The sequence below is a fragment of the Panicum virgatum genome, chromosome 3K (assembly GCF_016808335.1).
Source record: "Panicum virgatum strain AP13 chromosome 3K, P.virgatum_v5, whole genome shotgun sequence".
Classification (NCBI taxonomy): Eukaryota; Viridiplantae; Streptophyta; class Magnoliopsida; order Poales; family Poaceae; genus Panicum; species Panicum virgatum.
Window position 1 is genome coordinate 56,474,564 of NC_053138.1, and position 14,392 is coordinate 56,488,955.

At 47.5% G+C, this 14,392-nt stretch overlaps 1 protein-coding gene across 1 annotated transcript; it reads right to left on the minus strand.

The window, feature by feature from the left end:
* Positions 1–7,145: 7,145 nt before the first annotated feature.
* On the minus strand, positions 7,146–9,636 carry LOC120701081. Its single transcript, XM_039985246.1, has 3 exons — positions 9,139–9,636; positions 7,350–7,433; positions 7,146–7,277 (listed from the first exon to the last, which is right to left on the minus strand). The coding sequence occupies exons 1-3, from the start codon at positions 9,295–9,297 to the stop codon at positions 7,146–7,148; spliced, it is 375 nt and encodes a 124-aa protein (XP_039841180.1). The 5' UTR covers positions 9,298–9,636.
* Positions 9,637–14,392: the final 4,756 nt, after the last annotated feature.

A 14,392-nucleotide genomic window follows, 5' to 3' on the forward strand; every position in this document is an offset into this window, starting at 1 on the left:
CAGAGACAGAAGGGGCCACCAAGCGAAGTCTAGGATACGGGATCGTCGTCAAGACATCAAGAGCAATCGAGTCAAAGTAATTATACTTCATCTAGTGGACCGATTGTTCCATGGTATTGCTGGTATCCTTACTTTTATACACATATGGATTATAGTAGGATACATATGCAATCATATTATATTCAATATCCTCCTATGTATCCAAATCATGCATTATTACAAAGACCGATTGTTGCTAGCAATAATCCGGTCAAGCAAGATGTTGATTGCAGCAAAGAGAATGGGAAGAGCAAGGAGCAAGATTCAAAGTATTTACAGCCGAGATGGTGTCCCTCAGGCTTGTCTCATACTCAGAAGCGAAGGCTGCAACGTATGCGCAAGAAGGAGGCAATGGAACAACAAGTGGAGGCCGTGCCAAAGACGTCAGCGACAATGAAGAAGGTGTGGCGGTCCAAACAAGTTGTTTTAACATTGACTTGAGCAAAACATGGCCGATGTAGTGTTAATCATCGCCCTTAGACAATTTTGGCTCAGAAAAATGTTTTTTGGCAAGCAAGCTTTACCAAAAAACAGGGGGGCATATGTTGACAGCCAAAATTGGCACTAACCGGTCTGACCGGTCTGGCCGAGTGATCTGACCGGTCGAGGCACTATGGCCTGTCCGGCATGGGCCGACCGGTCTAGGTAGAGTCCGAGTACAACTAGAGATTTTTATAGATTTAGATCTGTAAACAGAATTTCTTGCGGGATAATTCCACCTCACCCTATAAATATAAAGGGTCACGGCCGATTAGAGAACACAATCGAACAAAATCAATACAAATTCTAATTTTTATCCTCTTCTCCAAACCCTAGCTTTTCCAACCCATCTGCTGTTCTTCCTTCGTCTCCGCGACATTTGAAGGCGTTCTGGGTGGCCTGACGATCCTAGAACAACCCTACGTGCGCCTACCCTGATGGGGTCCCTCCCGGGTTCGCGTTCGTCGGCCGTCGCCGATTCTCACCGGCGACCGATTTGACCGGTCCTTTAGACCGGTCTGACCGCTCCACGCAAGGAGAACTGCATCGAGCTCTTTCTCGCACCGCACAATCTAGTGCGTTCGTGTGTTGACCGAGGTTTGCGTCAACAGCCCCTCTGCGGGCTTCCTGCCGCTGCCGCACTCGACGGAACCAGCCGTCAGCACACCGCCAAGGAGGCCCGGCAGCTTCGGGGGAACACGCAGCAGGGACATCTGGTGGCGCGTTCCCGTGCAGTACGCAGCGGATGGGGGCGTGTGAAGTTGAGCGGCGAGCAGTGCGATGGGCAGGCGAGCGGGAGTGGGCCGATTGGGCGAGGGCACTGCAGCCATTGGCGCAGGGAGTACGGGGCCGGGGTTGCGGGAGAGGGAGAATGGGCTCGGTGCCGCGGCGGTCGGTGAGCGGAGCGGTGATTTCGGACGCCGCGGCCGGTGAAAAAAAAAACAATTCTGCCCTGCACCTCCTGCCACCGAGAAAATTAGAATTTTACCCTCATGACAAGTGGGGCCTTGTTTGGTTTGGAGGTGAAAAAAATTTCATGCAAACTTTTCCACATGTTTGGTTGCAAACTTTTCTATATGATTGCAAAGTTAATAATTGCTATATGCACATAACTTTTTCATATGTTTGGTTGTATATGGCTCCATCTCTTAGGTCCAGTTTTAGCACTGTAGCAACTAAACACATGATTTTCTTCCGCAGGAAATTTTTGCCCCAACCCAACCAAACAAGGCCTGTGTTTCGCTGGAATATCATCGAAATTGTAAATTTCACTGTAAAATGTCTTACGAGTCGTTGTCATATACACTATTTCGTCATTTTTCGATTTTTGACCACTTGACAAATTCTGCAGCTCAATTTTTAGAGCCTATTTAGGCCCTGTTTGGTTCCAAATAAATCACCTACTTATAAGTCAAAAAGTGAAAAAGTGACTTATTTTGCCAAACACTACCAACTTATAAGCCACCCCAACTTATAAGTTTTAAGCAGCTCCACTCCAACCTAAAACTTATAAGTCCCCCCTTTTCTTGTGGGGCCCACACCTTTTTCGTGTGGGGCCTACGCCCAACCCTATCTCCTCCCACCCCGCGCCTTGTCTCTGTGCCGAATCCCCCGCCGCCGCCGCGCCCGCAGCAGCTCCGGCCGCCGCCGCCGCCTCGCACCCGCACCTCGCCGGCGGAGGAAGGGGTCGAAGGCGGGGCACGGGGCGGCGGAGGGAGGGAGGAGGGCCGCCACCCCTCGCGGCCGCCGCCGTCCCAGATCTCGTCGGATCCGTCCTGCCCATGGATTTGCACAAAAAGGGCTTCGCCCATGCCGCGCCCCGCCCACGCCCGCGGCCGCGCTCCGCCCGCGTGATGCCCACGATGCGCGCCTCCCACGCCCGCCGCCGTTCTCCGCCCGCGCGCCGCCCACGCTGCCGCTGCCATGGCCACCTCGCAGGGAGGAGTGCTCGAGGTGTCCTGTGCGCCCTGGCCACCGCCGCTGCGCGGATCCGGCGAGGGACGGTAACAGAGGATGTTGGGGGAGCTCCGCTGCCGCCCCGCCGCCATGGCCACCGAGGGAGGGAGCAAGGAGGAGGGCCCCCGTTTTGCGGCGAGCCGCGCTGCCATGGGCGGGGCACCTACTCCGCCTCGCCCTCTGCTGCCATGGCCCACACGGAGGAGTGAAAGGCCCTTGTTTGGTTTTGGTAATTGAGTGACAACTTAGGTGGACTAATAAGTGTTTATGTTGAGATACACAGGAGATTAGTCCACACAAAGACACTAGTATGAGCAACGTGTGCCATGGAGGAGAAATGGCTAAAGGTTGATGCTATGCTCATATAGTGTGATCGAGGAGCTCATTGCATATGAGACATGACATGGAGTTATGTGACCAAAGTGGAGAAGATCAAGACAAGGCTTGGCTTGATGGACCGGTTGCAATGGAGAAGGGCAAGTCAAGGCTTTGAAGCGAGGGACCGCGAGGCGGTGAAGCTTGGGCAAGATTTGGCGCCGATGGACCAAGTCAACGGTGAAGAGCGAGCAAGGTCAAGATCGATGGACCAAAGAGGTCATGTAATGATATGGAGTGGATCATATCATTCAAGGAAGATCAAGCCAAGTGTTGACTCATGAAGATGATCAAAAGGCTTGATGGAGTTTGGTGCTTGTGTGGCATCAACATTTGGGAAGATGAAATGGAATGCGCAAGGCAAAGGTATGACTTGTAGGGCATTTCATTTCACCGGTCAAAGGTTGTGTAGAGAAGTGCATGACCGGATTTAGGATAGATGGCCGTACTATCAAGAGGGGCAAACTTGTTTGCATATCGGTCATCTAGTGCCACTTGAGCGATCTAACATTGCGATGTTGCTAGGATCGAGTGGCGTGGTGAGATCAAGCAAAAATCCTTTGAAAATGATTGTGAAATGCTAACACACATTTGCAAAGGAGAAAGAGTTGGAGTTGATGTTGATCAACTTTGGGAAGCAAGAAAGGTTTTTCGGTTTTCTCCGGAAATTAGGTGGTCTCTTGGAGTGGAATACTGCTTTGATCCATTGTGTTTTAGATCAAGTATTCAGTTGGGTTATGTAGCCCTCTGAATTAGCTTTCCATAGAGTCCAAGATCACCTAATTTGGACATCGGAGCTAAGAGTTATGGCCGTTTTACCGAGGTACATTTCTGCTGGAAATATACCTGCGGACGGTCTGCTCAAGGGGGGCGGACGGTCCGCCGTTATCTCGGATGAGCTCTAACAGAGCCGTTTTTGGCTCTGTTGGTGGTCCAAAATGAACTGCGGACCGTCCGTTCCATGGGGGCGGACGGTCCGCCTTTAAAAGCTGAAACGAGCGCAGAAACTTGGTAGTTCTGTCTTGGGTGTCCAAAATGAACTGCGGACCGTCCGGTCCTTGGGGGCGGACGGTCCGCCTCCTACTGAAAATTCTGGGACAGAAACACTGCGGTTTCTGTGTGTGCTGACCTTTTGAACTGCGGACAGTCCGCCCCTGGGGAGCGGACAGTCCGCCGGTCACTTCCAGATTTAGTCAGAGACGTTTGCAAATCGGTTGGTTCGAAGTTTTGAACCGCGGACAGTCCGCCCCAGGGGCGCGGACAGTCCGCCCGGGGCTCTAACGGTCGACTCTGACACATAATCATTGCAGTTCTAGCCGTTGGGTTTGAATGGCGGACAGTCCGGTTTTTGTGAGGCGGACAGTCCGCGAAAACTCTGTTTTCACGGGTTTTGAGTGTAACGGCTAGTTTGGGGCCTCCCTCTATAAATAGAGGGTGTGGCCGGCCATTTGAGGTGGCTGAGCACCTTGGGGACTTGGTGTCCATGTGTGAGAGTGCTTGAGAGCCCTCTACTCACTCTAACTTGATAGTAATCATCCGATCGAGTGAGAGAGCGATTCTAGTGCGATTGCTTTGAGAGATTGCATCGAGTGGCACTAGGTGATCGTGTTGCAAGCCGGTGTGCTTGTTACTCTTGGAGGTTGCCACCTCCTAGACGGCTTGGTGGCAAGAGGCTCCGTTGAAGCCCGCAAGAAGATTGTGCGGTGCTCCGGAGAAGAGATTGTGAGGGGTATTGTGCTCACCCCGCGGGAGCCGCGAAGAGTAACTCTAGTTGAGCGAGACGTGAAGAGCAACAAGTGGTCTGGCCGGATCATGTGCTAGAGCTCGGTGTGAGCACTCCACGTGGGAGAGTGTGACTTGAGAGTCACCACTAGCAAGAGGATCGGCGGCAACCTTGGAGCTTGTCTCAACGGGGATTAGCTTGGTGGCAACCAAGTGAACCTCGGGATAAAAATCACCGTGTCAATCTTGTCTACTCTTCTCGGTGGTTTGCTTTCTCCAAATCACAAGCGTTGTATTTATTTTCATATATATCTTGTGCTTGTGTAGTTGCTCTCTAGTAATTAGTTAGCTTGTGTAGCTTGCTAATCATCTTCTTGCTTGTGTAGCTAGAAGTAGAGATCCTAGTGTAACTAGTTAGCTTGTGTAGCTTAATTAGTTGCTCTTGCTTAGATTGTGTAACTAAGCAAGTTGAGCTCTTGGATTTGGATTGTGTATCCTTATCCTTGAGCATCTAGTGAGCTTAGGTTTGGCTTTGTGCTTTTGCTCATTAGAATTGTGTAGGAGCTCCCCCGGTTTGTGAAGTACTAGTGCTTAGGCTTGTGTGACTTGGCATTAGAATTGTTAGGAGAGCTCTTACTAGCTTGGCACTCCATTTGCTTTGTGTAGGATCTTTTTGGAGGTGCCTTAGAGTCATAGTTAGAGGGGTGAAGTCTTGGCTAAGCGAATAGTTTTAATCCCGCATAAGTTTCGGTTAGCCGACGCAATTAGTTTTAGAAAGGACTATTCACCCCCCTCTAGTCCGCCATCTCGACCCTACAAGGAGGGAGGCGCCGCCAGCGAGAGGGCGCGGCGAGGACGCGCAGGGGGGCGCCGCCGATATCCGGCCATGCCACAGGCCGTGCATGCTTGTCGGAGCTTGAGGAGTCCGGCCATGCGTGCGGGCAGAGCTCGAGGAGGCCGCCATGGGAGAGAAGGGGAGGGGGCGGGCGGATGGGGCTGATGGAGGGAGGGGCTCTAGGAGAGGAGATTTATAAGTCACCTGCAACCAAACAGACTAGGTTTAAAGCATCTGATATATAATTCAAGTGACTTGTGGAAAGCAAACAGGGTCATAAGCTGGTGGGACGCTTTTTCCCCTGCCTCGGCACGCTGAAACCGAGTCCCCTGACCTGACCTGGGTCACCGGCCGGAGCGGCGCCGTACAGCGGCTGGACTCCGCCTGCCCGCGCCTCGCCGACCTGACGCATGAGGCCTGCGAGCACCTGGCCGAGCTCGACGCCCCCGGTGCGTGCCTCCGCAGGCTGGCCCTGCGGTGCTGCCGCGGCCTGGCCGCCCTAGCCGCCAACTCGTCGGAGCTCCAGCCTCCAGGCGTTCGAGTACCGCGGTATCGTCCCCGCGCCCTCGATCCTCACCCTGCGCGGTGGCGGCAGGATCGCGTCGTGCAAGCTCGACTTCTGCAGCGGCGAGGCCACGGGCCCGCCGGAGCTGGCTAGGCTCGCGAGCTTCCTCTAGCTGTTCGTCGGAGCGAGCACCTGCACCCAGTGACGGATCTAGCAAACACATCTAGAGGGGGCTCATCTCCCTTCTCATTTTGTTCCTCCCCTTCTTTTCTTCTTCTTCTTCCCTTCTTCTTCATAATTTCTTTCTAAAAATGAAAGGGGCTTAGGGGGGTATCCATTGATGTTGGGGAGGATCCCCTAGCCCCCCTTTGGATCCGCCCCTGCACCTCACGTCCTTGCGCCTCGGCTGCGGTGACGCGCCCTGCTGGTGGCCGTACGCAGGGCACCGGGCGCGGGGCAGCGGCTCCCGGGGGACAGAGGAAACGTGAGTCCTGTGACCAAAGAGAATTTGTTGGGTCAACAGTCAACCGAATTGGACAAGAAAAGAAGAATCTAGGCCTGAAATAAAGATGTACAGTAGCCTATAAGAAGCGGTAGTCAACAGTCAACCGAATGGTCGGGTCGGCCAGTAAACGGTAAGCTTGAAGAAGTCAAAGCGAACTGCTCGTAGAAGAGGCGGGGTTGATCACCTCCCACCGCCAAATCCCCTTGGTCACAGTCATAATATGAGCTTTAGAGCTTTGGTTTGAGTAGTACTTCATTTGGATTGTGCTTTGGATTAGTGTGATGATGTGGCGGTCAGAGAGAGGAGCGTGAGCCGGTGGACCGACCCCGTGGGATGCAGGCGGTCAGGACGAGGGCTAATCCAAAGCACTAAAGTTTATAGTTTTTAAAGACTAAAGTTTAGTTTTTAAATTAGCTCTCTAAAATTTAGTCCAGTGTATTTATGAGCTAATTTGAAGATTAAAACATATATTCCAATTATCGGCTCTACTTTCCATGCATAGAGGTGAGAAGAAAAATAATTTTTTAGTGGAGTCTACGTAGAAATAATCTCTATAAGCACCTATTAGAGGGGCTAATTTTTAAAAAGAAGCTAATTCACTTTAACCTCAAATAGCTCTATTTGGATCCTTTACGGTTAAAAAAAAAGAGGAGAGGGCTGGCTGTGCAAATCACCCATTTTAATTTTAATGCAGTCGTAATTGATTCGATTTGATTTGATCTGTTCCCCTACCCTACAGAAACTACTATAAATACAAGCCAAGCAGGCCAGTGCCAATAGTGACGATACAGAAGCATCCTGTTCTGTACAGTGTCCAGCTTTTCCGAAAGGTGCAGTATTGAAAATTTGGTAACCTTAGCCTAACAAGTTAAGAAAACAGAAAGTTACAGTTGAGCTATCTGAAAACTGAGGAAAGAGCAAGAAAACTGTACCTGGAACTTTCCTCTAGTGTGAACATAGTCTGATTTTAACTTTTCCAAATCAGGAAGACTCCTCTTTTGATTGCACATGGCCCTCTGCAAGTTGTACAGTTAAGTAAATAGTTCAAGTCAACAAATAAAAAAATTAACTAGACTATTTGCAAAACCAAATGCTAAATTACAGCCAAATAGAGAATGAAATGCTAAATTACAGCCAAATAGAGAATGAAATGCTAAAATAGGGGAATTGCAGGTTCCCCCCTAGAGCATGTCTGGATACATCATATCCTACCAACAAAAAACATTCGGTGAACCCGGTGACATATGCGCACCCGTCCAGACATACAACACGTGGATGTTGAAATTCATGATCATGGTAAAGTTCGCTTTATCAGTACTAATAATACCACTTGTTAGCAAACGTACTTGATCAACGAAGGCAGCATGTGCCCAACCTCAAGTTGACTAGACGATAAGCATGCAGATCGTTTCAAACAGGACATGTCGCGTTGGGCACCGTCTTAGGTGTTGTTTGGCTGCAGGACTTTTTTCAAAAGTCCCTATCACATCAAAAAGAATCTTACTATTTTATAGTATTAAATAAAATCTGTTTATAAATGTTTTTTGACAGCTGAGTGCTTTTTCACGAGACGAATCTAATGAGCCTAATTAATTCATAATCTGCTACAGTGATGCTACAGTAACCATTCACTAATCATAGATTAAGATACCTCATTAGATTCGTCTCGCAGTTTAGCCCCAGGGTTCTGCAATTAGTTTTATAATTAATATTTATTTAATACTTTTAAATACTAAAAAGTTCCAGGGACTTAAAAAAAAGTCTCTGGAACCAAACAACCCCTTATTTGTTTCACGGGACTGAAGCTGTGAAGCACAAGTCCCAACAGAGTACGGGAAATCCTTTAGGAAGGTTGCACTCCGCTTATATGTAGTACAAAACTTGCGGACCTGCTAGTATGCCTTTGCTAATACGGTGTTTTAGGTGGTGTGGAGGCATTTAAGACGTGCATAATAATGCAGCAAACTGACCTGAGAAACATGTGCTTGTTCCCCATGGGCATCATGTTTACCACATACAAATATTGCGATCTTTATGCAATGCTAACTCTAGATTGCAGGGAAAAATATGCAGTCAACCTCACTGCAGTTTAATCTTTTGGATTTGTGTTTTTAGTCAAATTGAAATTACAGTTGACCATCAGTCATCTGGTTTGGATTGTTTGGTCAGCATGATTTCTGAAATATCAAACTAGAGGGGGAAAACTAAAGGAACTGGACATGTAAAATGTTGTTCGTATGTTCTAATGCAAATGGCAGGTTATATTGTAGAGGTTTGGAATCACTAGTTGTAGAGGTTTGGAATCAGTAGTGTGCAACGCAGCAGGCTATGATGATACTTCAACCCAAACAAGAAATCCCCTTAGAGCATGAATACTGTAGAGTACATGTAGGAGAGAGAGGCCCTTTAGTCCATACTTTCACCACTATTTTTTGACAGACCGTTGTTTCCTGCTCACAAACTTTCAAATGTAATATATTAAGGTGGATTCCGCACTACTTTCGCAATTTTTTGACAGTTATACTACAAAACTTCAGAACATACAGACCTCTACCGACAGCATCAACTAACCAGAACAGCCCTCCCCGAGAAGCAAAAGCAAAAACTCTGGTAAAATTCCCTAATTTAGGGGAGGATCAAGACCTGGGCTATGAATTGCAAATAATTACATCCTGATCAAGAAACGACCTAACCCTAGTCCCATGCAATTTTGGTAGGAACCGTCGTGTGGATCAGACGACCCATGCCAGCAGCAGGAGCGGCCGAAGACGATCCAAGAAGTGGGGCGACGCCCTCCTGCGTCCTGCGGCGGTAGATCGCCGGCGTGATCTGCTGGAGCTTGGAGGAGGCGCAACGCCCCCCGCGGAGCACCTTCGCCATCGCCGCTGTTCGGGTCTTCCCTTGATTTCGCTCTCTTGATTTCTCCCTTGATTCCTTCTCTTTCAGTGGGCCTCGATTTCTCCCTCGATTCGGTGCTGGGAGAGGGTTTAGTCGTAGCCTGTAGGGGGCGGCGAGAAGTAGGCTTTAACCTTGCCACTTTTCGCTGATACTTCTCTCCCTAGAAAATTTCTCACTGAGACGTGGGCTCGCGTGATCCGGACCCATGTGTCACTCGCTCAGTTGGGTGCACTCGGTGGTTCTTGTTTTGGGATTGACTACGAGGGTCCCAGCAGTAACCCTGGCGAGGAAAAGATCGTGGTGCAAGGTGCGAATTAAGAAGCAGCATATAAATTTGTTTTTTTTTCACCCCCACTTATCTCGTAAAAAAGAAATGAATCGCTATATTGATTATCCAAATTATTCCCGAATGATGACAAAACAGCTGTGAAACGTAGACTATTTCGTCATATATGTGACAGAAATTCACAATGTGCAAATTTTGATCTTCCATCTGAGATAGCGAACATTTTGTCTACTATCGCAACAAAATTTGATCAAATTTTTCACAAAAGAGTGGCAAGTGGCATATTTGCTGTCCCAGATGGAGGGTCATATATGCAAAATTTTGATGGAATTGTCAATGTGCAAATTTTAATGAAATTCACCAAAACAGTACCAGGCCAATATTGCAAATTTGAAACATGAGAACATTTTTCTAGATACTGTATTTCCATCAGATAATCCAAAAATCTTCATCTTACGTCTCCCACAGGCCACAGTGCACCCACCTAATAGGAGGCCAACATTGACCATCATAACAGACTAAACACACGCAGATATTGTATAGTGACAGGGAATGAATTTCATGGTAGGAAACATCACCCTACCAAGCACACGCACAATCTCAGCTGGGCTTCACCATCATCAGAAACAGGGTGCACATACCAACATGCATAACTCGAGCAATGACTTTGTTCCATTCTTCAATGACGCCATTAATGCTGACCCATCTGAACTAAACTAAAAAATGCAGGAGGACACTGTTAAGGAATTGAAAAATATCACAGAAAGAAAAATGTAGTGGCAGATATGCCCAAGAACTGCTAATAGATGCAGGTTTTACTTTTTGCACATTTCCAACAAGTTGAATTTTGAGCACTATGAAGTTCCCTCCATACGTTTCCAAAGTTCACAGTTAGCAGCAAGATTCAAACAGGAAGACATACACAATGCATGTTAGAATCATGCATAGAAAACTTGCAAGGCCAAAAGGAAAAAAGAGAGGAAATAGCAGGAGTGAAGAAATCGTATTGAACCATAGCTAATAAAATTAAATAAAACTTATTATCTTATATTTTTGTAGAGCTTGAACATCTGGGTTTTACTAATACTTCAGGTTGGACTCCAATATTTATCTGGTGAATTATCTGCTGGCATTGGGTTGCACAACAATGCTTATTGCATTCAGAATAAAAGCTTAAACTACACCTTGAAATAAAACTCTCAGCAGAGATCTCACTGCAAAAATGAGCATGGTCAATGCTATTAGGTTTTTGAAGAACAGGATTGCCAAGCTATGATTCGGAGATGGTGTTATGACCGGCATCTCATACCAACGGCGGAGGTGGAGTCGTGATAGGGGCTAGGCGCAGCCGTCGGTCATGGGGCTGCTGCCCAGATTATTATCCCTAAATACTTTGGTTTGTTTCCTTAAGGATAGGATCAGGTTTGTTAGGAGAGGGATAAGTACCTCTAAACAGTTTCGGAATTAACCAAGCAAGGCAAATTCTTTGTCTGGCCTCACGGGGCCTTCCCTCATGCACGCCTCTTTCTCCTTCGCGACTTCTCCCTTCCGCTGCCGCCTTCCCCTGCTCGCTGCGCCACGGCACCTCCTCGCTGCCGGGGGTTCAAGCCCCAGCCACCAGTCTCCTACTCCTACGCCCTTCACAGGCGCGGTAGGATCCACGATCCTATCAGATGGCCTCCTAATCCTCATCAAGCTACCACATACATTGTCAGAGTCTGAAGCCAAAGGTAGTATTCACTCTGAATTAACAACATAGAAGTTTTTGATCCTCATGCTAACCAATCATTTATTGAAAATTAAGCTTGAAGTGCAAATCCTATGAATTATTCTTTTTTCAAGACTATTCAGGAGAGCTGTGTATCATATGAATTAATCATATGCATGAGCCTACCATATTGTTCCCTGCTTGATGATTGTCCAGATATATAGGAGCAGCTTGGTTTCTTATTTTAGCTTTCAGTACCTTGCTTATCTAAAAAAAAATGTGGTTATGCTTTCTCTTTTCAAGCTATTTTACTGCTGTCTGTCAGTAACAAAGTAGACACTATGACCCCTCCTTTGCAACCATTTTTAATGCCGTTTGCTTCTACTGAAGATCCTACACTATTGTTTCCAACTTCTGCAAAGGTTGTTATCATGCATATTTCTGTTGCAAATATCTTGGCTGGAACAAGTATAACATGTCCACGCCCATAGGAGAAGGCCGATATTGTAGCTTGCTATCAAATAACCATAATTATATTAATCTGACCAGATACTAAGCAACAACACAATTATGTTACCTTAATCGCATGTATAAAGTAGTACTGGCCAATACTGGATTGAGCCATTGTACTCTGCAGAAGCCCATGTATTGGTTAGCAGCTAAAAATCAGAATATCAACCCCCCCCCCCTCCAGTTAAAGATTAATTAAGTTCAGTTAACGTACTTTTGTTTATTTCATACTTGAAGATATAAACAAGCCTAGGAAGGAATTTCATAGAGTGCAGTCTCCAACTATGTGTCAATTGCTCCTACACTTCATCCCTGGTATAAATGAATGCCCTAACACCAAGATTAGAAGGACATCATGATAGGACGTCATGATACGAAACAGTACAAGGCCAGCCAGAAACGGATCTACGATAAACAATGCAGATCTGCCCTAAAACCATGAGTGCGTCTGTGTTGAGAGAGAGAAAGAGGAGTTACCTTTGGTAGGAGCACTCGGGCAACTGCAAGCAAGCAAAGCAAAACATTAAAACGTTAGATTAAATCAAAATTTCCTAGATTAGGAAAGGAGAACCGAACCAAACTTCAACAACTATGGACTCTGAATGACGGTTGAACCGAGACCAAATCCTAGAAGTAGGCTGGCCGTTGACCTGCCTTTGGCTTATCTCTCTCCTCAGTTTGTCCATCATAGCAAAATGTCAATTGAATTCTAATTCATGAAATTTGAAAAGAGAATGAAAGCAATTAAGCTATATTGTCAAGCTGTTCCAAGTGTATCACATGTCAGATGCATAACTCACTAAAGAACATGTGATGATGCGATAATGAAGTCTCTGCTTAGTTGTGAAATAACATGCTATTGCTTGCAAAAATCCTTAAGAAGATTCCAAATAACATGATTATTATGTCCCTCTAATTCTGTGGCTGCATTTTTACCAATACTGTTAATATTAAACAAGCATTGCAACCATAACTTACAGAGAACTCACTGCTAAGATTAGCAGCTACATGTTTGTTGTTATAGCTAATCGTGGGTACTTGATTACAACTACAGTGTTGCTGTAATTGCCACCTATGTAGCACGGATACGGATACGCGTATCGGTATCGGAAGGATACGGATACGCGGATACGGCAATTTCCTAAAAAACACGATACACGGATATGTTTTACTATTTTTTAAATAAATAAATAATAGCACATATTAAGTTTGTAAAAGCAGTAAATTACCTTGCAATAGCAATTACCAACCAAAGCAAAGACCGGTTCCAATTGTGATGTCCAATTGTCCATTCTCGAGCTCTCTTTCTCCAAGTCCAGAGTTACCATAAATTCAAAACATAGCAGCAGCTCTCAAATATCCGTCCTATCCTTCTCTCACACTCTCATTCCTCTACTCTCTTCCTCTACTTCTCTTCCCCACCGAACTCTCCCCTTCCTATTTCCCCCTCCGCCCCATCCCTTCCCATCTTCCACCACCGGCCCCTCCACCCTCTTCCCCCTCTGCTGCAGGCTGCAGCGTGGGGCGGGCAAGAGCGCGGAGGAAGGGAGCGGCGGCGGGCGCACGGGCAGCCGGCTCGCAGGGCCGCGGCGGCGCGCAGGCAGCGGGCGCGCGTGGCCGGTGCGGGCGCAGCGGCGGCCGGCGCGCAAGGCAGGCGCGGCTGACGGGAGCAGCGTCGGGTGCACGGGCAGCCGGCTCGGAGGGCCGCGGCGGCGCGCAGGCAGTGGGCGTGGCGGTCGGCGGCTTGTGGGGCTGCGGCTATCGGCGAGATCGCTGGAGCTTGGATCCGCGTGGCTGGAGCCTGGATCCGCGTCGTTGGCGGCCGGCGAGCAGGGACGGACCCGCCGTTGGATACGTTGCCGTTGGATATGTATCCGTTCGTGAGTTTCTAGCATCACTGTTTAGGGATACGCAGACACGCCGTGGATACGTATCCCGGCCGTATCCCAGGCGTATCCGTGTCGGATACGTATCCGACACGAGATACGCCCCTTCCCTGCCGTATCCGTGTTTCTGAGATTGCCACATGTAAGAAAAAAAGAGATGGTTAAATGATTGATAGAACATTCAAGCATTCAGTCATATCACTCTCAAGTTTATGACTTGAAGTTTAAATAGATGAGGGTCGCGCCATGACAGGAAAAAAAAAACTCTTCTGAAAATTGCAAGGTGCACTTCAAAACATAGTTCTAGCTGTAGCAAGTTATCATCCAAACCTTGAGTTATTTTATATCATCCAAATTGCTCATACCGAGAAAATTTCGGTATTACAATAACCTGATGTGGCCAGGTACCTCTCACTCCAATGCTAACGAGCAAATTTCGGTATTACAATAACCTGATGGTTTTTGTTCCATCGCTACGCCTAAAAAAAAAGAATTGCACATTGGACCAAAAAAAAAAAGGGTCAGATATCAGATATTTTACTGCTATTCCAAATGACACATGAATTCAAGAAGGATGCTCTGCAGTGGAGGTGATTGTTGGGCATGGACAAGGGTATGCCTGCTGCCAGACTCGGCCAGAGGCGAGCGAGCGAGGCAGGAGTGGACAACAAGCTCACCAGCCAAAAA